At 44.7% G+C, this 21,504-nt stretch overlaps 1 protein-coding gene across 12 annotated transcripts in view; it reads left to right on the top strand.

Annotated features, from left to right (window-relative positions):
* LOC109906505 (adhesion G protein-coupled receptor L3-like) overlaps nucleotides 1-21,504 on the top strand; it is a 346,713-nt gene that overhangs the window by 207,223 nt on the left and 117,986 nt on the right. For all 12 annotated transcript variants that reach the window (XM_031792020.1, XM_031792013.1, XM_031792022.1 and 9 more), the window contains one exon: nucleotides 20,277-20,627. In XM_031792020.1, the coding sequence (XP_031647880.1) occupies nucleotides 20,277-20,627 (351 nt within the window). The remainder of the gene's footprint in view (nucleotides 1-20,276; nucleotides 20,628-21,504) is intronic.

The raw sequence follows: 21,504 nt of genomic DNA, 5'->3' as shown, positions 1-21,504 counted from the left end.
CTCTGTCTGCTGTCTCGCTCTGTCTGCTGTCTCGCTCTGTCGCTGTCGAGCTCTGTCGCTGTCGAGCTCTGTCTGCTGTCTCGCTCTGTCTGCTGTCTCGCTCTGTCTGCTGTCTCGCTCTGTCTGCCGTCTCGCTCTGTCTGCCGTCTCGCTCTGTCTGCCGTCTCGCTCTGTCTGCCGTCTCGCTCTGTCTGCCGTCTCGCTCTGTCTGCCGTCTCGCTCTGTCTGCTGTCTCGCTCTCTCGCACTCTGTCTGCTGTCTCGTTCTGTCTGCTGTCTCGCTCTCTCGCGCTCTGTCTGCTGTCGAGCTCTGTCTGTTGTCGAGCTCTCTCGCGCTCTGTCTGCTGTCTCGCTCTGTCTGCTGTCTCGCTCTGTCTGCTGTCTCGCTCTCTCTATTGACATGGGAAACATTTTTACATTGCCAAAGCAAGTGAAATAAATAATAAAAGTGAAATAAACAACAACAAAAAATAACAGTAAACGTTACCCTCCAAAAGAATAAAGACATTTCAAATGTCATATTATGTCTATATACAGTGTTGTAAGGTTAAAGTACAAAAGGGAAAATAAATAAACATAAATATAGCTTATATTTCAATGTTCTCCACTGGTTGCCATTTTCTTGTGGCTACAGGTCACACATCTTGCTGCTGTGATGGCACACTGTGGTATTTCACCCAGTAGATATGGGAGTTTATCAACATTGGATTTGTTTTTCTAATTGTGGGTCTGTGTAATCTGAGGGAAATATGTGTCTCTAATAATTGTGGGTCAGTCACAGTAGTCAGGTATTCTGCCACTGTGTACTCTCTGTTTAGGGCCAAATAGCATTCTAGTTTGCTCAGTAATTCTCTCTTTGTTTTCTCATGATTTGGCTGGTTCTAGTTGTGTTGCTGTCCTGGTGATCTGTGTGGTCTGTTTGTGTTTGTGAACAGAGCCCCAGGACCAGCTTGCTTAGGGGACTCTTCTCCAGGTTCATCTTTCTCTAGGTGATGGCTTTGTCAAGGAAGGTTTGGGAATCACTTCCTTTTAGGTTGTTGTATAATTTAACGTCTCTTTTCTGGATTTTGATAATTAGCAGGTATCGGACTAATTCTGCTCCTCGTGCACTATTTAATGTTTTACATTGGACACAGAGGATATTTCTGCATGCAGTCTCTCAATTTGGTGTTTGTCCCATTTTGTGAATTCTTGGTTGGTGAGCGGACCCCAGATCTCAAAACCATAAAGGGCAATGGGTTCTATAACTGATTAAATCATTTTTAGCCAGATCCTAATTGGTATGTAGAATTTGATGTTGTTTCTGTCTCGCAAGGTCCACCACGAGAGTTTTCCTGTGTCGACCCTTCTCAATGGCAAGGCTGTGCTCACTGAGCCTGTACTATGTCATGTTTTTTTTTTAAAGGTTTTGATCAGTAATCATGGTCAAGTAGTCACGGTGTACTGTCGATTTAGGGCCAGATAGCCCTGTGTTTTGCTTTGTGCTTGTGCTTTTTCCCCCAATAGGTAATGTAGTTTTGTTTTGACTGTGTTGTAATTTGGTTTATTCTGATTGATTGGAAGTTCTGTTCCTGAGGCTTCAGTGTGTTAGTAGAACAGGTTTGTGAAGTCAGTCCCAGTTTCTCTCTGTCTCTCTGTCTCGCTCTGTCTCTCTCTGTCTCGCTCTCTGTCTCTCTCGCTCTCTGTCTCTCTCGCTCTCTGTCTCTCTCGCTCTCTGTCTCTCTCGCTCTCTGTCTCTCTCGCTCTCTCGCTCTGTCTCTGTCTCTCACTCTGTCTCTGTCTCTCACTCTGTCTCTGTCTCTCGCTCTGTCTCTGTCTCTCGCTCTGTCTCTGTCTCTCGCTCTGTCTCTGTCTCTGTCGCTCGCTCTCTCTGTCTCTCGCTCGCTCTCTCTGTCTGTCGCTCGCTCGCTCTCTCTCGCGCTCTGCCTGTCTCTCTCTTGCGCTCTGCCTGTCTCTCTCTTGCGCTCTGCCTGTCTCTCTCTCGCGCTCTGCCTGTCTCTCTCTCGCGCTCTGCCTGTCTCTCTCTCGCGCTCTGCCAGTCTCTCTCTCGCGCTCTGCCAGTCTCTCTCTCGCGCTCTGCCTGTCTCGCTCTCTGTCTCGCTCTCTGTCTCGCTCTCTGTCTCGCTCTCTGTCTCGCTCTCTGTCTCGCTCGCTGTCTCGCTCTCTGTCTCGCTCTCTGTCTCGCTCGATGTCTCTCTCGCTCGCTGTCTCTCTCGCTGTCTCTCTCGCTCGCTGTCTCTCTCGCTGTCTCTCTCGCTGTCTCTCTCGCTCGCTGTCTCTCTCGCTCGCTGTCTCTCTCGCTCGCTGTCTCTCTCGCTCGCTGTCTCTCTCGCTCTGTCTTTCTCGCGCTCTCTTGCCTCTCTGTCTGTCTCTGTCTGTCTCTGTCTCTCTCGCTAATGAACCTTTCCTTCTCCGGGAGTACCAGTTCAGTATCCTTTGGTGTGGAATGGGCTGACCTCCAAACAGGCGAGCAAGGAGGCGAGAGAGATTGAGAGACAGACACAGGAGATGGATGCAGTAAACTGATAGATAAAGTAGATTGTGTCTGAGGCAAACAGCACCAGATAAACAGACGGATCAGGAGTGAATGATTGACTTGCCGCACTATAGATTGGTCGATAGATGGATTGACGTGTACTGTTTGGTTTCGGGTGTTACTTTAAAACTTGTTTTTATTTAGATAGATTGCATGTCTCATTTCATTAAGGATTAAGCAAGAAACATGTTCCTCAAAGTGATCGGAGTAGATATTATGGGTTAGCTATCATTCTAGTTTCGGTATTGTATAAAGAAGGGATTTAGTTGATTTGCTATAGAACCTACAGGACTGTAACCTTCCATGAAATGTCTTGGCTACAGCTGTTGCTCAACACCGTTGATGTAGCTCATACAGTTTCTCCACTAGTCAACCTCACCTGGACCTCACTGCAGCGAACAGAGAGACATTAGAAAAGGCATAGGTATGGAGGTGAAATCCACAGGTTATGGTCTTTCCCTGACCAGACCACTCATGAAGGGGTTAACGCTACCGGAGAGGGGATGTTCAGTAAGATTCCCTCCACAGAGGCTCGATACCACCTGTGTCTCCACCTCCTCCACAGGCACGCGAGCTGCTATGGCAATGGAGCAGGGGAGCCATGTCATGCCCACAGCTGGGTCTTGGCTCAGCATGCCATGCCACGTGACTATGGGCACAAGTGATTTGCATGGGATTCTGGGAATGTATTTTTGGAATGGTGTGTTGTTTCCCTTTTGTGGTGGGTTGGAATCATGGAGGTGCATCGTCTTATGCATCGTCTTATCATGCTTATCATGCTGAACGGCATTTGTTTCTGATTGGTTGATGTATGAAAGCGACATAAGATGATGAAAGAGCTGTGGATACTGTATGCAGTGGCGGTTCTAGCTTGTATGGGTCCCTGGGCAGAACGCCCCCCCCCCCCCCCCCCCCTTCAGCGCATTTGGAACAACTCAGACATTTGGAACAACACAAATAAATAATCATAACATTTAAAACTATATAAATATAAAAATGTATACAAAAATAAGACTCAGAAATATCAAAAAGAACTAACAAAGGCAAAAATAAACAAATGTGTGTTGATTTGGCACTTGAGCATCAATACATTACCCATCCCCCAACACTGTTGACCAAGAGTCAAGACTACATTACCCATCCCCCGACACTGTTGACCAAGAGTCAAGACTACATTACCCATCCCCCAACACTGTTGACCAAGAGTCAAGACTACATTACCCATCCCCCGACACTGTTGACCAAGAGTCAAGACTACATTACCCATCCCCCAACACTGTTGACCAAGAGTCAAGACTACATTACCATCCCCCAACACTGTCGACCAAGAGTCAAGACTACATTACCCATCCCCCGACACTGTCGACCAAGAGCCAAGACTACATTACCCATCCCCCGACACTGTCGACCAAGAGCCACGACTACATTACCCATCCCCCGACACTGTCGGCCAAGAGTCAAGACTACATTACCCATCCCCCGACACTGTCGACCAAGAGTCAAGACTACATTACCCATCCCCCGACACTGTCGACCAAGAGTCAAGACTACATTACCCATCCCCCGACACTGTTGACCAAGAGTCAAGACTACATTACCCATCCCCTGACACTGTCGACCAAGAGTCAAGACTACATTACCCATCCCCCGACACTGTCAACCAAGAGTCAAGACTACATTACCCATCCTCCAACACTGTCAACCAAGAGTCAAGACTACATTACCCATCCTCCAACACTGTCAACCAAGAGTCAAGACTGAACCAATTCACCTTGGTGGTGTGCAGACTGGTTTTATATTATTCTTAACGATTTCGCGCAAACCAGAAAAAATTCAACAATATGTCTGTCAAACTATATTTTCACAGTATTATGAATGAATTGTGGTTCATTTGGTAGCATTTCATAGTGTGACTGATTTTAAAATCGCATTAGTACTGTACAAAGTTAGAGGTGCACTATTTGATTGATTCCCCCGCTCCCCCTACCTCGGGCATCCAGTGGGGAGAACTGAGGTCAAACTACCCCTGCCCCCCTCTCCATCTTGTACTTCTGAGTGGGAAACCTTCCCAGGCAGTAGCCTGCCAAGCTCACAAACTAGAATCAGGATGCCCACTCCGACAATGTTAATTGACCCACAGTCCCACACGGTGACATGATATCATTGATGTGACGTGCAAATGAGCGATAGAAAAAACGATCGCACAAATGTCAGCATTCCAAGTTTCTGGGTGCGGGCGCCCCAAGCGCGCCCTGGGTAGTTGCCCATGCCGCCCTGGGTAGTTGCCCATGCCGCCCTGGGTAGTTGCCCATGCCGCCTATACCTAAATCCACCACTGTTTTATGAATGATGTTTATTCCATCTAATGTTGTGGAAATAGTCCAAATATATTCCAGAAATGTTGCAGTCAGACTTAACTCATCATGTCCCTCGTTTCATGCTTAGGGGACATCCATTTGTATGTCTGTAGGCAAGGCAGTGGGACAATTGTCAACCATTCTTTACAAGAGCATAATTACTCTTCTGGAGCATGTATTTCAATCTCTCCAGAGAACAAATCGAGGATGAAGGACACCTTCATTCAAAGCATGTTTCTATGACAACACTTATCGATAATTGTATTTACTGAATTTGATTGAAAAAGCGAAATGCAGGTTTTCCAAGCAGACAACAATAAAAGCCGACGTCTCCTTGCCCTCTCCTGGCATATTCTTTCAATCAAATTCAATAGTGTGCGAGCGCAAATACAGTTAATTGAAGCGGTCTTCTTTACAAAGTGGCAGGGGGGAAAAATAGGAGGAAATCAAAAAAGTGGAAGAAAGAGTAAGGTCTTTTTTATTCTGACAGGATATTTGCATGCCCACTTCACCAAGGCTGAATACAAATCTGAGACAAAAGAGCTGGAGAAAAGCAGCCCCAGAACGATCAATATACTGTAACATGGGAACACTTCAAGTCAAATTGTATTGGTCACATACACATGATGTCAATGCGAGTGTTAGCGTAATGCTTGTGCTTCTAGTTCCAACAGTGCAGTAATATCTAACAATTGCCAACAACTACCTTATACACACAGATCTAACAAGTAATCTAACAGTTCCCCAACAACTACCTAATACACACAGATCTAACAAGTAATCTAACAGTTCCCCAACAACTACCTAATACACACAGATCTAACAAGTAATCTAACAGTTCCCCAACAACTACCTAATACACACAGATCTAACAAGTAATCTAACAGTTCCCCAACAACTACCTAATACACACAGATCTAAAGGGGAGAATGAGAATATGCCCATATAAATATATGGATGAGCGATAGCCGAGCGGTATAGGCAAGGTGAAGTAGATGGTATAAAATAAAGTATATACGTGATATAATGTCAGATTTGCAAACATTATTTAAAGTGGCATTGTTTAATGTGACTAGTGATCCATTTATTAAAATGTCCAGTGATTTGGTGTCAATGTAGGCAGCAGCCTCTCTGAGTTAGTGATTTCTGTTTAACAGTCTGATGGCCTTGAGATAGCTGTTTTTCAGTCTCTCGGTCCCTGCTTTGATGCACCTGTACTGACCTCGCCTTCTGGATGATAGCGGGGTGAACAGGCAGTGGCTCAGGTGGTTGTTATCCTTGATGATCTTTTTGGCCTTCCTGTGACATCGGGTGGTGTAGGTGTCCTGGAGGGCAGGTAGTTTGCCCCCGGTGATGCGTTGTGCAGACCTCACTACCCTCTGGAGTGCATTACGGTTGTAGGCGGAGCAGTTGCCGTACCAGGCTGTGATACAGCCCGACAGGATGCTCTCGATTGTGCATCTGTAAAAGTTTGTCAGGGTTTTAGGTGTCAAGCCAAATTTCTTCAGGCTCTTGAGGTTGAAGAGACGCTGTTGCACCTTCTTCACCACACTGTCTGTGTGGGTGGACCATTTCAGTTTGTCTGTGATGTGTTCACCCAGGAATTTTTAACTTTCCACCTTCTCCACTGCTGACCCTTCGATGTGGATAGGGGGATGCTCCCTCTGCTGTTTCCTAAAGTCCACGATCATCTCCTTTGTTTTGTTGACGCTGAGTGAGAGGTTTCTTTCCTGACACCACACTGAGGTGAGTGCCCTCACCTCCTCCCTGTAGGCTGTCTCGTCATTGTTGGTGATCAAGCCCACTACTGCTGTCATCTGCAAACTTGAGGATTGAGTTGGAGGCGTGCATGGCCATGCAGTCGTGGGTGAACAGGAGAGGGCTGAGCATGCACCCTTGTGGGGCCCCAGGGTTGAGGGTCAGTGAAGTGGAGATGTTGTTTCCTACCTTCACCACCTGGGGGTGGCCCGTCAGAAAGTTCAGGGCCCAATTGCACAGGGAGGGGTTGAGACCCAGGGCCTCCAGCTTAATGTTGAGCTTGGAGGGTACTAATGGTGTTGAATACTGAGCTGAACAGAATTCTTACATAGGTATTATTTTTGCCCAGATGGGATAGGGCGGTGTGCAGTACGATGGCGATTGCATTATCTGTGGACCTGTTGGGGCGGTATGCAAACTGAAGTGGTTCTAGGGTGGCCAGTAAGGTGGTGGTGAAATGATCCTTGACTAGCCTCTCAAAGCACTTCATGATGACAGAAGTGAGTGCTACGAGGCGGTAGTCATTTAGTTCAGTTTTGCCTTCTTGGGTACAGGAACAATTGTAGCCATCTTTAAGCATCTGGGGACAACAGACTGGGACAGAGAGTGATTAAATATATCCGTAAACACACCAGCCAGCTGGTCTGCGCATGCTATGAGGACGCGGCTAGGGATGCCGTCTAGGCCAGCAGCAAAGCGAGGGTTTTAATCACGTCAGCCAAGGAAGGAGAGCAGGGGTGCAGACTTTGAAAATAAGGTGTTTAGTTTGTCTGTAAGCGTGACGTCGGTATCCGTGACATGGCTGTTTTTGTAGTCCATGATTTCCTGTTTCTCTGCTACATAAGTCTCGTGTCTGAGACGTTGAACTGCGATTCCACCTTGTCCCTGTACCGGAATTCCACTTGTTTAATTGCCTTGCGGTGGGAATAACTACACTCTTTATATTTAGCCATATCGCCAGACCTCTTTCCATGGTTAAATGCGGTGGATCGTGCTTTCAGTTTTTTTGCGAATGCCGCCATCCATCCATGGTTTCTGGTTAGGGTAGGTTTTAATAGTCACAGTGGTTAACGACATCTCTAATGCACTTATTTATAAACTCACTCACCGGGTCAGCATATAGATCAATGTCATTCTCTGAGGCTGAATGGAACATATTCCAGTCCGCGTGATCAAAACAATCTTGGAGCGTGCCTTCCAATTGGTCAGTCCAGCGTTGAATGTTTCTCATCACTGGTACATCCTGTTTGAGTTTCTGCCTATAAGCCGGGACAAGTAAGATGGCGTCGTGGTCGGATTTGCCGAAGGGACGGCGGGGGAGGACTTTGTATGCATCGCTGAGGTTAGAGTAGCAGTGGTCAAGAGTATTAGCCCTACCTGTCGTGCAATCAATATGCTGATAAAATGTAGGTAACATTGATCTCAAATTTGCTTTGTTAAAATCCCCAGCTTCAGTAAATGCAGCCTCCGGGTATATAGTTTCCAGTTTACGTGGAGTCGAGGGAAGTACCTTGAGGGCCGTCTTGGTGTTCACTTGGGGGGGGGGGGGGGTGTACACAGCTGTGAATGTAATTGACGAGAATTCTCTTGGTAGGTAGAATGGCCGGCATTTGATTGTAAGGAACTCTAGGTCGGTTGAGCAGAAGGACGTGAGTTCCTGTGTGTTATGATCGCACCATGAGTTGTTAATCATAAAGCATACACCCCCGCCCTTCCTCTTCCCAGAGAGGTGTTTATTTCTTTTGGCGCGATGCATGGAGAAGCCCGGTCGCTGGACCGATTCCAACACCATATCCTGAGAGAGACATGTTTCTGTGAAACAGAGAATGTTACAGTCTCGGATGTCTCTCTGGAAGGCAACCCCTGCTCGAATTTAGTCTACCTTGTTGTCAAGAGACTGGACATTGGCGAGTAGTATACTCAGGAGCGGTGAGCGATGTGCCCGTATTTGAAGCCTGACCAGAAGACCACTCCGTCTGCCCCTCCCGCGTCACCTTTGTTTTCGGTCAGCTGCTGGGATTAGATCCATTGTCCTGGGTGGTGGTGCTCACCCATAAGGCTCTCCAGAGGGTAGTGAGGCCTGCACAACGCATCACCGGGGGCAAACTACCTGCCCTCCAGGTCACCTACACCACCCAATGTCACAGGAAGGCCATAAAGATCATCAAGGACAACAACCACCCGAGCCACTGCCTGCTCACTCCGCTATTATCCAGAAGGCAAGGTCAGTACAGGTGCATCAAAGCAGGGACCGAGAGACTGAAAAACAGCTTCTATCTCAAGGCCATCAGACTGTTAAACAGCCACCACTAACATTGAGTGGCTGCTGCCAACATACTGACTCCATTCCAGCCACTTTAATACTGGGAATTGATGTAAAATATATCACTAGCTACTTTAAACAATGCTACTTAATATAATGTTTACATACCCTACATTACTCATCTCATATGTATATACTGTACTCTATATCATCTACTACATCTTTATGTAATACATGTATCACTAGCCACTTTAAACTATGCCACTTTGTTTACATACCCTACATTAATCATCTCATATGTACAGTGGGGAGAACAAGTATTTGATACACTGCTAATTTTGCAGGTTTTCCTACTTACAAAGCATGTAGAGGTCTGTAATTTTTATCATAGGTACACTTCAACTGTGAGAGACGGAATCTAAAACAAAAATCCATAAGGGAGGGAGCTGAAAGTCTGTATTGCCCAGTGACAGCCCCGAAACCTGAAGAATCTGGAGAAGGTCTGTATGGAGGAGTGGGCCAAAATCCCTGCTGCAGTGTGTGCAAACCTGGTCAAGAACTACAGGAAACATATGATCTCTGTAATTGCAAACAAAGGTTTCTGTACCAAATATTAAGTTCTGCTTTTCTGATATATCAAATACTTATGTCATGCAATAAAATGCAAATGAATTACTTAAAATCATACAATGTGATTTTCTGGATTTTTTTAGATTCCGTCTCTCACAGTTGAAGTGTACCTACGATAAAAATTACAGACCTCTACATGCTTTGTAAGTAGGAAAACCTGCAAAAACAGCAGTGTATCAAATACTTGTTCTCCCCACTGTGTATACTGTACTCTATACCATCAACTGCATCTTGCCTATGCCGTTCTGTACCATCACTCATTCATATCTTTATGTACATATTCTTTATCCCTTTACACTTGTGTGTATAAGGTAGTAGTTTTGGAATTGTTAGGTTAGATTACTCGTTGTTTACTACTGCATTGTCGTAACTAGAAGCACAAGCATTTCGCTACACTCGCATTAACATCTGCTAACCATGTGTATGTGACAAATCAATTTGATTTGGTCCAAAGGGAGGATCTGCTTCGAGAAAGTCGTATTACTGGCCGTAATGTTAGTAAGTTGACGTTGCTCTTATATTCAGTAGTTCTTCCAGAATGTAATAAGATGTAAGATTTCCTGGGGTAACAATGTAAGAAATAATACATAAACAAACTAAATACTGCATAGTTTCCTAAGAACGTGAAGCGGCCATCTCTATCGGCACCATACTGCTGCTAAAATGTTTGTGCAAATTTCCATGGATATGTTGACCATTATGTATAGGTTTGAAATAGCAGACATGGAACTAAATGTTAACATACATATTTGAAATGTCTAATGATCACGAAAGGGGAATAGAAACCAAGATGGAGTCAGTGTGGGTTCAGCTGGACGTTCGGGCTGACCTTTCTGCCACAGTGAGTGGAGGAGGAAGAACGTCCCCAAGGCTACTTAGTGCAGGCAGTCACTTGAGAGAATTTGTCCTGCCTCAGACACCTGCCACTGGTGCCTGCTGCCTGCCTGGTGTATGTGGGTGGCAGAGGGAGGAGTCCGTGCTGTGTGCATGTACGAGAGAGAGCTCATAGCTGTCTTACAAGAGGCATGTATAGGTCTAAAAAGGGCCTTTCATCATGATTTTCTCAGAAATGTTTTGTGATACGAATGTAAAAAAGCATTTCAAATGTCCTTCCTCCCAGTGAAGTTTCTATGTGAACATTTCCAGAACAATCTGAGATAGCAAAAATATTTTCCGCTGGCATGGAATCGTCCATATTTATCAAGGTGTTTTTTGAAAGGAGGACTTGTTTAATTAGGACATTTTTAGAAAGAGAACACCACGTGTACATTTAACCATTTATTGAAAAGGTAACAAACCATGTCTCTACTCTTTCAGGATAGCTCACTGCCAGAGCGAAGCATCATGGGATTATGATAATATAACCACAGGCAGTGAGCACAATACTCTATATCGTTATCCTCTGAAGGAAGAAACACAGAACCCAGGTGGGGGCTGGGGTGGTGATGGGATATCAGAAAAAGAAGGAACAGCTAGTTACAGCAACATGGCAGCAAGAGACACCAGCACATGCGAGCGTGTGACATCCGGGCATTGAGGAAGCATGTGTAGAGATGGTCAACTTATTTAGACCACGTGTAGACCACGTGTAATTAGTGTGAATCCAACTGGTGCAATATCCGCTGACATCACCACCCTCAGGTTTCCCTTCTGAACTGTCCATGCCTTGTTAATTACATTCAGGTCATTTAGCAAACGCTCTTAGTAGACGGTTGTCCAGTGTTATGTCTCTAAATTAATATGTATCCCTAGAGTCAATGATCCCTCTCCATGTGATCTGCTTTGTTGGTTCACTGCAAGCACCGTTGATCTCCGGATATCCCACATGGGTCGCGAAACCTCTGACATTTCTCTGTCATCTCAAGCCATCTGCGGATGACGGGTACTGTGGCACAGGCGACACAGTTGGCATCACCGATACACTCCACTGTCTGACGGGCCTGCTGTAACCGTGCCACATGTTGCCATCTGGCCGGGGCAGAGTTCCAGCGTGTGCCAGAGGGTGCCTGAGACATTGGCATCAACCTTCATACTGAGGCTGGCATGTTTTGGGCAAGGCCTGACAGTCTTTGCCCTGTCAGTAGTAACAGAGATTTTCTTAATTGAATAAGAATGGCTAACAGGTAGATGCAGACTGACAGAGCAACTGTTGTTTGGCCTTGTTAACCAGCTGGTTACTTAGGACACAACTTTTTGCCCTTTGACCTCCTCTGTGTGTGTGTGTGTGTGTGTGTGTGTGTTTACTACCTGCTTAAATGGGCTATTATTTGCTCTACGCCTGAAGTCTTGGAATGCATTCATGAATGCATTGTTGCCTTACTATCTAGATGCTCAGCTGCTGTTTCAGAAAAAGCTTCTTGAATTCTTATTGTTATCTTTCACGCTGTTTTATGATCTTGTCAGCTTGGCAAGATGGCCTAAATCCTTATTAAACACTTGACGTACTCCCAATGAGGTAGGCTAACCATGTCCAGGGTGAGTCACCAGCAAAACTGTGTCCGGGGTCGAGGATTACAATAGCAGTGTATTTGTTCCATGGACACAGGCTTGTCCCAAACCAAGGGAGTGGAAACACAATGGAAACGTGTTAGGTATGTAGCTTGAGATTTGCCCGCATGGCAGTGTATTTGTCCCAAACCAAGGGAGTGGAAACACAATGGAAACGTGTTAGGTATGTAGCTTGAGATTTGCCACATGGCAGTGTATTTGTCCCAAACCAAGGGAGTGGAAACACAATGGAAACGTGTTAGGTATGTAGCTTGAGATTTGCCACATGGCAGTGTATTTGTCCCAAACCAAGGGAGTGGAAACACAATGGAAACGTGTTAGGTATGTAGCTTGAGATTTGCCACATGGCAGTGTCGCTTGCTTTCTAGTTCTTTGCTTGGCTTTAAAATGCTGCATTGCTCATGCTGTACTCCAATACAGTGTACAACCTACTATAGATGATGTGGTCCCTTTTGTGTTCCCCTATCCACGTCATGTCCTGCGCAGCTGTCAGATGTAGCCAAGTTCCTCACGGGTAGTAAACATCGCGTTATCTATTTGAACGGCGAACCAGCTTAGTTCTTGCCGCGGCCAGCAGGCGAGTTGCTATGTCATCCTTTTGAAACATGGCATAAACGTTCCATTTGACTATTTAGTATTTTATTAGTATCCCCGTTAGCTGCTGTGAACACAGCGGCTACTCTTCCCGGGCCCCAAAAATCCATGCAGTCCCATTTATGCGTCACGTGGTGCACATTTTGCTTCCTCAACCGGGAGGGTTCATTATTCATCCTCTACAACGGGCTGTACCTTGATCCAGAAATCATACACAGCTCATCTGTGCGGTTCCAGGGAACGCCAGGTGATCCTTCACTTCAGACCACTACCCCATCCGTCTCCCTTGACACATGCAGAAATTAAACAGCAACCACATTGTGCGTAGAAGAGAAGCAGACACTGGTTTGACTCCGCTGTGCCTTTGTTTCGATAGATGTTTTCGTGAGAAGACCAATTTTTTTCTCATGGTCTGAGACACGTTCCACCGCCGATGCGGAATGATTTTGACGGGGATTTTTTAATTGTGTTACTTTGTCTTGTCAATATTATAAAAAATCATTTTCCTTTTATCAGTGGAGTGGATCTGGGCCACTGTCGTTTCCTGTGAAGAATCCCCCTGGTAATAGCAGTGTTGGAGTTGTCACTGAGAGGCTTTGTATTATCCAATCGGCCCCGCTTCAAAATCCAGACTCGAGGCTTTTTGACCGGGAGCGAGACACTGTGTCCTGCTTCCCCTTTTCCCCTGTCACTCCCCTCCTTCCCTCCCTGCTTTCAACTTCTCCACGGTTATTTAGACATGTGCAGGTTTTTCAGAAGCCCGTCTGACTCTGTCTCTGGAAATGAGAATGGGCTAGTGAGCTCTCAGCGCCCCTCATTTCAGGCCTCATAGGGCCCTGTTGTCATCGGTTGTGCTATACTGTATGTGTGCTTCTTTCTGTGTGTGCGTTTGTGTGTGCACACTGTAGGTTTGCATGCATGTGCGCAGGTGTGCACGAACGTCCATGTAGCTCCATTTGTGTGTGTGTGTGTGTGTGTGTACACTATCATGTCCATTTGTGTATGCGCATTGAAGAAACTGAGTGAGCGGCAGGATGCTCCCCCGTACCAGTGCATTCGGCCCTGTCGCAGTGACCGCCACAGCTGCCCTCTGTAGTCTCGGGGAGCCGGGATGAGGAATTAGTTTCCAAACAATGGCCACCATCCATCCATTATGGCTTCCTGATGTCAGATGATATCAGGGTATTACCGGATGTTTCCATGCATCATTTACCACCGGACCCCACTGACAGATTTGTGGGCCTGCCACAAAAGGCCCATTAAACGACAGGAGTTTCATCATCATTTACCTACCCGCTCCAGTACATGCACAGCATGGTGGGGGGGGGGGGTGACCAGAACAAATAGGGGGATATGTGTGGTTTACCACTGAATGCGTTATCATTATAGAGTAAGGATGGATTGAGACAGCGAAAATAGTTTTGAGTTGTGTGTCATTGACTGCTCTTCGATTGGTATGAACGGGTGTTGTCATGGCTACAGCATAATTGGGTTAGTTGGTTTATAAGAGTATGTCAGAGGAAGGAGAGAAAGGGGAAATAAGCACAATACTAAATACTTCTCTCAGGGTTTAGTGGCTAAATTGCAGCCACATGAGATGAAAGAAAAATACATGGAACCCCCCCCCCCATCCATAACTTCAAAACCCCAAAATGATTCAAAATAAAAACCACAACCCTGCAGACTTCTTATCTTAATCTTTAACCTCTGCTGTTGGAAAAGGACCCCTAAGTCAGCATTCACCAAAGCCCCATATACCACCCACCACTGTGATCTGTATGCTCTCGTTGGCTGGCCCCAACTACATATCCGTCGCCAAACCCACTGGCTCCAGGTCATCTGTAAGTCTTTGCTAGGTAAAGCTCCGCCTTATCTCAGCTCTCTGGTCACCATAGCAACACCCACCCGTAGCACGCACTCCAGCAGGTATATTGCACTGGTCACCCCCAAAGCAAAAACTTCCTTTGGCTGCCTTTCCTTCCAGTTCTCTGCTGCCAATGACTGGGACGAATTGCAAAAATCACTGAAGCTGGAGACCTATATAGCCCTAACTAACTTTAGGCATCAGCTGTCAGACCAGCTTACCGATCACTGTACCTGTACACAACCAATCTGTAAATAGCACACCCAACCAACTACCTCATCCCCATATTATTACTTACCCTCTTGCTCTTTTGCACCAAAGTATCTCTACTTGCACATCATCATCTGCACTTCTATCACTCCAGTATTAATGCTAAATTGTAATTATTTTTAACCTCTAGGGCCTATTTACTGCCTTACCTCCCTACTCTTCTACATTTGCACACACTGTACATAGATGTTTCTATTTCTTTTCTATTGTATTATTGACTGTACATTTGTTTATGTGTAACGCTGTGGTTGTTTTGTCGCACTGCTTTGCTTTATCTTGGCCAGGTCGCGGTTGTAAATGAGATCTTGTTCTCAACTGGCCTACCTGGTTAAATAAAGGTGTTCTCAACTGACCAACCTGGTTAAATAAAGGTGTTCTCAACTGGCCAACCTGGTTAAATAAAGGTGTTCTCAACTGGCCAACCTGGTTAAATAAAGGTGTTCTCAACTGGCCAACCTGGTTAAATAAAGGTGTTCTCAACTGGCCAACCTGGTTAAATAAAGGTGAAATAAATCAAATAAAACATTTCACTGTCACTCTACACCTGTTGTTTACGAAGCATGTGACGCACAAGATGTGATTTTATTTACGTAACATCGCTTCCTTGCAACACGCCACGACACCTGCTAATGTTTCGCCCTCCGACAGAGCTGTGTGCGATGTGTTTTGGCGAGCGAACGTTCGCTTCCTTAGTATGTTGAGCCTGTACAACAACAGGTAACATGTAGTTCATGAAAAACAAATTCAACCAACGATGCCATGATAGAAGCATCAACAATTCAATCAGTTATTCACCACTGCAAAGATATTGCTTTATGCAAGTGATATTATGACACAATTCAAACTTTGTCATAATTCCTTAGAGTATCTCGCCTACACTTGATTGAGGTGAATCCCAGTGGAGGTTTAAGTTTCAAGACAAGCAGAAAGCTGTGAACAGAGTTCAAATATTAACAATGTATAATTGAGTTTAACCTTACACTGACAGTCCCTATCCTGTGAGACGCTCTCCCCCCCCCCCAAAAAAAGCCTACTTCTCTTCTTTTGATCTCACCAATAGGAAATTATGTCATTAAAAGCAAATTTGTTCCAAAATAACGGGCCCATTCCTGAAACCGAGTGGAAGGTTCATCTAATTGTAACTACCGTAAAAGCCTGGGGAGAATAAAGGAGGACGACTAATTATGCAGGAAGGACTGCTTTGAAATGGAGCACCCAGCTCTGTCGGAGGGCGAAACATTAGCAGGTATCGTGGCGTGTTGCAAGGAAGCAATGTTACGTAAATAAAATCACATTTTATGCGTCACATGCTTTGTAAACAACAGGTGTAGACTGACAGTGAAATGCTGATGTGTACGGGTCCTTTTCTAACAGTTCAGAGTTGAAGATTGAGATGAGAAGTCTGCAGGGTTGTTTTAAATTTGTTTAATGTATTTACTTTTTGTCATTTTGGGGGTTTGAAGTTATGGATTTCAGAGTATGTATGGCTGAATTTAACAATTGACCTCTAACGGTAGAAGTGATCACAACATTGTGGTCTTGATGGGGGGGGGTTTCCATGTATTTTTCTTTCGCCTCATGTGGCTGCAATTTAGCCACTAAACCACGAGAGAAGTATTTAGTATTGTGCTTATTTCCCCTTTCTCTCCTTCCTCTGACATAATGTGTCCTCTGCACCTGTGGAGGTTTGCTGGATGTGCTTAGTAGCCTGTGTACATTCCTTTTTAAACAAACCTCTTTAGGAATCCTTTAAAAACAATGTCTCCTCCAAGTGATGGAATCCCACAATTCCAAGGTTCTACAAAACCTAGTGAAGCTTGAAATAGGAACACTAAACTGACAAAGCAAAAATAAACCGGTCACTCAAGCCCTGCACAACAATCATATCTCCAAGGCCATTTTTGGTTTCTTTCTTCCCTCTACATGAGTCACAACAATGCGATACCAAGCAGCATGTTTTAGGCATTTAAAACTGCCGTGTAAGGTTAAGGATGACTCTCTGAGAATACAAAAGTGAACACAAAGTTTCTATTCACAGAGCCACTGAACTTGAACCCTGCACTGTGTTTGTTGCTCCCAGGTAAAATTAGGGAACCAACGGAGCACAACAGAATGTCCTTGTAGTGGTTGTGCGACGAGACTTTTCCAAAACACGAGTCTCTACCGACCCGTTTGTCCTTTTTGTAATCGCTTCGTGCAGAATACACAACTTTGCTCAAGGACATAGTCGAGCTTTCTTTGTTTTTCAGAACTCCTCTGCCTCTTATAGTAGTAGTCCGTGGGAACAGGTTTTTAGAGCAAAACATATCCCTAATAATGTTGTTATTTAGAATAGCCAAACTGTGTGTTTCTTTCAAAAGCGTACTGGTTATCATGTAGCCCTTATTTTATTTGTATCACTCATCTGGTTTTAATTCTAGCCATAACTGCCTTCTCTCACACAATCTACTGTAGTGACTTTGTTGTCAGTATTTCCCTATAACAAGGGGAAAGGTCACAACCTTTGGAGGTATACTCTAAACGCGGACGTAAACTCTTTCCTTTTTATCATTTACGGAATGGTTGATAGAGTTTCAGGTTCATTCTATTCTCGTGAAGGGTTTTCTAATTCAACGCTCTTCTGCAACAAAAAGACCCAATCACCGAGATTGTAGAATTGGAAACTTGGAGCATTTCTTTGACATAGCAAGAGCGTTAGGTCTACTTGCTGTTCGATAGAAACTCACGGCCGGAACTATACAGTAGATGTAGATTGAATATCTGCTATTGGAGTGTTGTTAGTATGACATGTGGTGAAGTCAAATGTATATGGTCATTGTAGCAATAGTCTCCTTGTGGTATTGTGCAACTTGAAAAGGGTGTGTTCATTGGTGAACATTGTTGGTTTAAGGTCACGGTTGCCTGCTCCCTCTTCGAATAACACATCTCTGAAATAGGAAATAATTGGCCTGTATCTTAAGAAATGGGAATGGTACTGTATCACAAATACAAACTTAACAAGGTCCCAGGGAATTCAAAATAGCCACCCTGCATGATACCAATCATGGCCCGGTCTTTTATCATTATCCCAATTGGCCACTCTGCGCACCTTGCTCTAGTCAAAAGTAGTGCACCACGTAGGGAATAGGTTGCCATTTGGGACAGAACCCTCAGCCCAAGAGAGGTCCATCACAATGCGTTTCAAGGGAAATTAAAACCGGCCTCGCCACACAAATGTTACTATGTGATAGGAGAGAGACTCGTCCCAAAATGGATGAATAAATGAAAAGTACCATGAATAAGTTAATGGAAAGATGTGCTCTGTGATTAATGTCGATGTCCATATGGTCATTTCTGCAGGAGTCGTCGTTGTGCATGGTAGCACAGATGAATGTTTACGCATTACCTTCATTGCAGATGGCGACGTCTTTGACACGGGGAAATGTTAAACGTGTTTGTGTGTAGGTGCGTACATGAGGGTGCATGTGTGTGTATAATGTGTGTATGAATTACACGCTTGCGTGCATATTTTGTGTGTGTACATATGTACACATTGTGTTTTATCAACGATGGCTGTATATACTCTAGTTAACTTTGATGTGCATGAATGCTTTGTGTGCAGGCGAAAGCAACGTCATGAAATGTGCATTACGAACAAGGTGAAACGGTGTGATTTACCTTTTGATTAAATAGGATGCTTGTTAAGGCATTGCAGTCTACAGAGACCTAGAGATCTTAAAAACACTCTTTTTGTTGGAGAGAATGGAGTCTTGATCCGTCTAAAGTATTCACACAAAACAAAAACAAAAAAAAGAACATGTATTTAATCAAATAGTGGGACATCTTTGTTTGCTGCTGAATGTCCTTGAATGTGTTTTACCACAGGGTATACCTCTGGGGGTCTCAGTAAGCTAATAGCCCCAGCTCAACAAATGTTGTTTCAGTGTGCTGCACTCACGTGTTTTGCTATAGTACTAGCCCATAACAGATAGGGGCATAGTGTTAAACTGTACCAAGGATTTTTTTTTTAAATGTGACTTTTTTTCTCAATTTTACAGCGAACCATCCTCCTCTGCCTCAATACACCAACCTCCACTCACTGCCTCACTTAAAAAAAGAACATCTAGTCTACAGGCCGACACATGGTCTGTGGTGTTTTTGTAGCACTCTAACGAAGACCAATTACTTGAATCCTGCATTATCCACATTTATGTTAAAAATGGAATTATCATCCACCACACTTGTCACTTATGCTGCAGGTAACTATTAGAAAACCAAACGTCTGTTTCATGATTGCATTTGGAATGGATTGCTGCGTCACAGTGGCTAAGGGAACTAACCTCCATTCTCTAGAGAGCTAGGTTCCACTATGGTACCACCTCCAATTATCCTGGCTTCCACTAAGACAAAAGATAATGGCCACTGCGGCGTTAGAGAGTGGACTGTTTTTCCATTATAGAATCCCCCCCCCTCCTCTCCACTTTGTGTGCGTGTGTTGTCTCATTGATTTGCCTGCCCACTCACTCTCCCACTGTTTGCTGGAGTGTTATGAGCCCTGACCTATCTCTCTTGGCCCCGGCTTCTTTGCGTCTGAGCCTAGACCACACATTCATAAGATGCTCATTGCTAAATACATTTTGGGCCCTTATTATGTGTGTGTGTTTGTGATAGTTAGGGGCGATGGTGTGTGTGTGTAAGCGCTTTCCTCAAGACCTCAGGGAAACCAGATAAGAGAGAATCAGGAGGCCCCCGAGTGGCGCAGCGGTCTAAGGCACTGCATCTCAGTGCTAGAGGCGTCACTACAGACCCTGGTTCAATTCCAGGCTGTATCACAACTGGACGTGATTGGGAGTCCCATAGGGAGGTGCACAATTTGCCCAGCCTCGTCCGTGTTAGGGTTTGACCGGGGTAGGCGGTCATTGTAAATAAGAATTTGATCTTAACTGACATGCCTAGATAAATAAAAGACAAATAAATAAATAATGTGTATCCGTGGGGAGACGAAGAAAAACAATGTCCTATACGTCACCATTGTCTTCCTCCACACCCAGAATTTCATACAGCTCCAATATTGTTATTGACTTGGTGCACACACACACACACACACACACACACACACACACACACACACACACACACACACACACACACAAACAAACCATAGCTGGAAATGGATGCCTGTGTGTCTTTGCCTAGCTGCAGGAGTCTGCCAGCTCCTCGGCAGAAAACTAGCCTACATATCCAAGCCATACCTGCCAGATCCAATTGATCCAGTTTGAACTATCGCCTCTTAAACTGACGGGACGGGGGGTGGTGGAAAAATGGAACACCTATTTTTGCAACCAGGCCTGAAATAAATTTGCCTCTTGAGATAAATTAACTGTGACTGAAATCTATTTTTTTCTCTCTTTCGCTATCCCTCTATCCTTATTCCATTTAGAATGCTATGTTATTTCTCACTTAATTCTACAGGAAAGACGGGGCTTTTTATTTGACTCTTTCTTCCCTCCTAATACAGAATCATCTTCATCTGTGATTGTATTTATGGATACCACGACAACACGGACTACAACTCGACCGACGACGGTTTCCACGACGACCACATCAACAACCAGCACCACTACGACCACCAGGGTTTCGGCGACGACCCCCGTTGCCCAGCGACCGCGACCCACCTCGACTACCCTGCCGCCGCTATTTCCACCAGCGGACGGCAATATCCCGGGGGGAAACACAAGGACGTCCCCGTCCTCCAAGCTCCCCAACGTCAGCGTTGACTACTGTAATCCCATGATCATGTCGGACGTGTCCTGGCCCAAGATGAGACAGGGACTGGTGGCGAGGCAACCATGCCCGACTGGAACAATGGGTAATGGGCTTGTTCTACATAAGTCTGTGTCTCCCGTGCGTCTGAAATTGAACATTCACTGGGCCCTGGTAAAAGTATGTCAACCAAAGGCCTACACTGTGATAATAGCCAAATTTAGCTAATCGCTGTCCTTGATACATTTCCTTACCAGTGCAACAAATATGTTGGTTTAAATGTCTGTATGTGTAACATATGTTGGTGTGAGTTCAAGCGATGTCTTAAAGCACTACGTAGTACATGCAATGTGCGGAATGTCTGAAGTATCACAAAAAATAGATTACTGATCACTGCAGGAATCGAACCAACAAGTTTCAAGTTTCAGTGTCGCGTGCAGCAAAATGCCGTTCTTGCAAGCTCCAAACCCAACAATGTAGTAGTCAATAGCAATGTAGTGCTAAAAATAACACAATGTAGTAGTCAATAGCAATGTAGTGCTAAAAATAACACAATGTAGTAGTCAATAGCAATGTAGTGCTAAAAATAACACAATGTAGTAGTCAATAGCAATGTAGTGCTAAAAATAACACAATGTAGTAGTCAATAGCAATGTAGTGCTAAAAATAACACAATGTAGTAGTCAATAGCAATGTAGTGCTAAAAATAACACAAGGTAGTAGTCAATAGCAATGTAGTGCTAAAAATAACACAATGTAGTAGTCAATAGCAATGTAGTGCTAAAAATAACACAATGTAGTAGTCAATAGCAATGTAGTGCTAAAAATAACACAATGTAGAGCAAAAAAAGCAGGAGAAATAAAAACAAGGAAGAAGAAGAACACGAGAAAATATTGAAATTGTACATAATGATGACCACTGACAGCCATGGCCCTCAGACGAACCAGAATCCTCCGCTCCTGAATTGGCCTCCTTCGGGAAT

This window comes from Oncorhynchus kisutch, linkage group LG16 (assembly GCF_002021735.2).
Source record: "Oncorhynchus kisutch isolate 150728-3 linkage group LG16, Okis_V2, whole genome shotgun sequence".
Lineage (NCBI taxonomy): Eukaryota > Metazoa > Chordata > Actinopteri > Salmoniformes > Salmonidae > Oncorhynchus > Oncorhynchus kisutch.
This window is presented reverse-complemented; position numbering and strand designations above follow the sequence as displayed.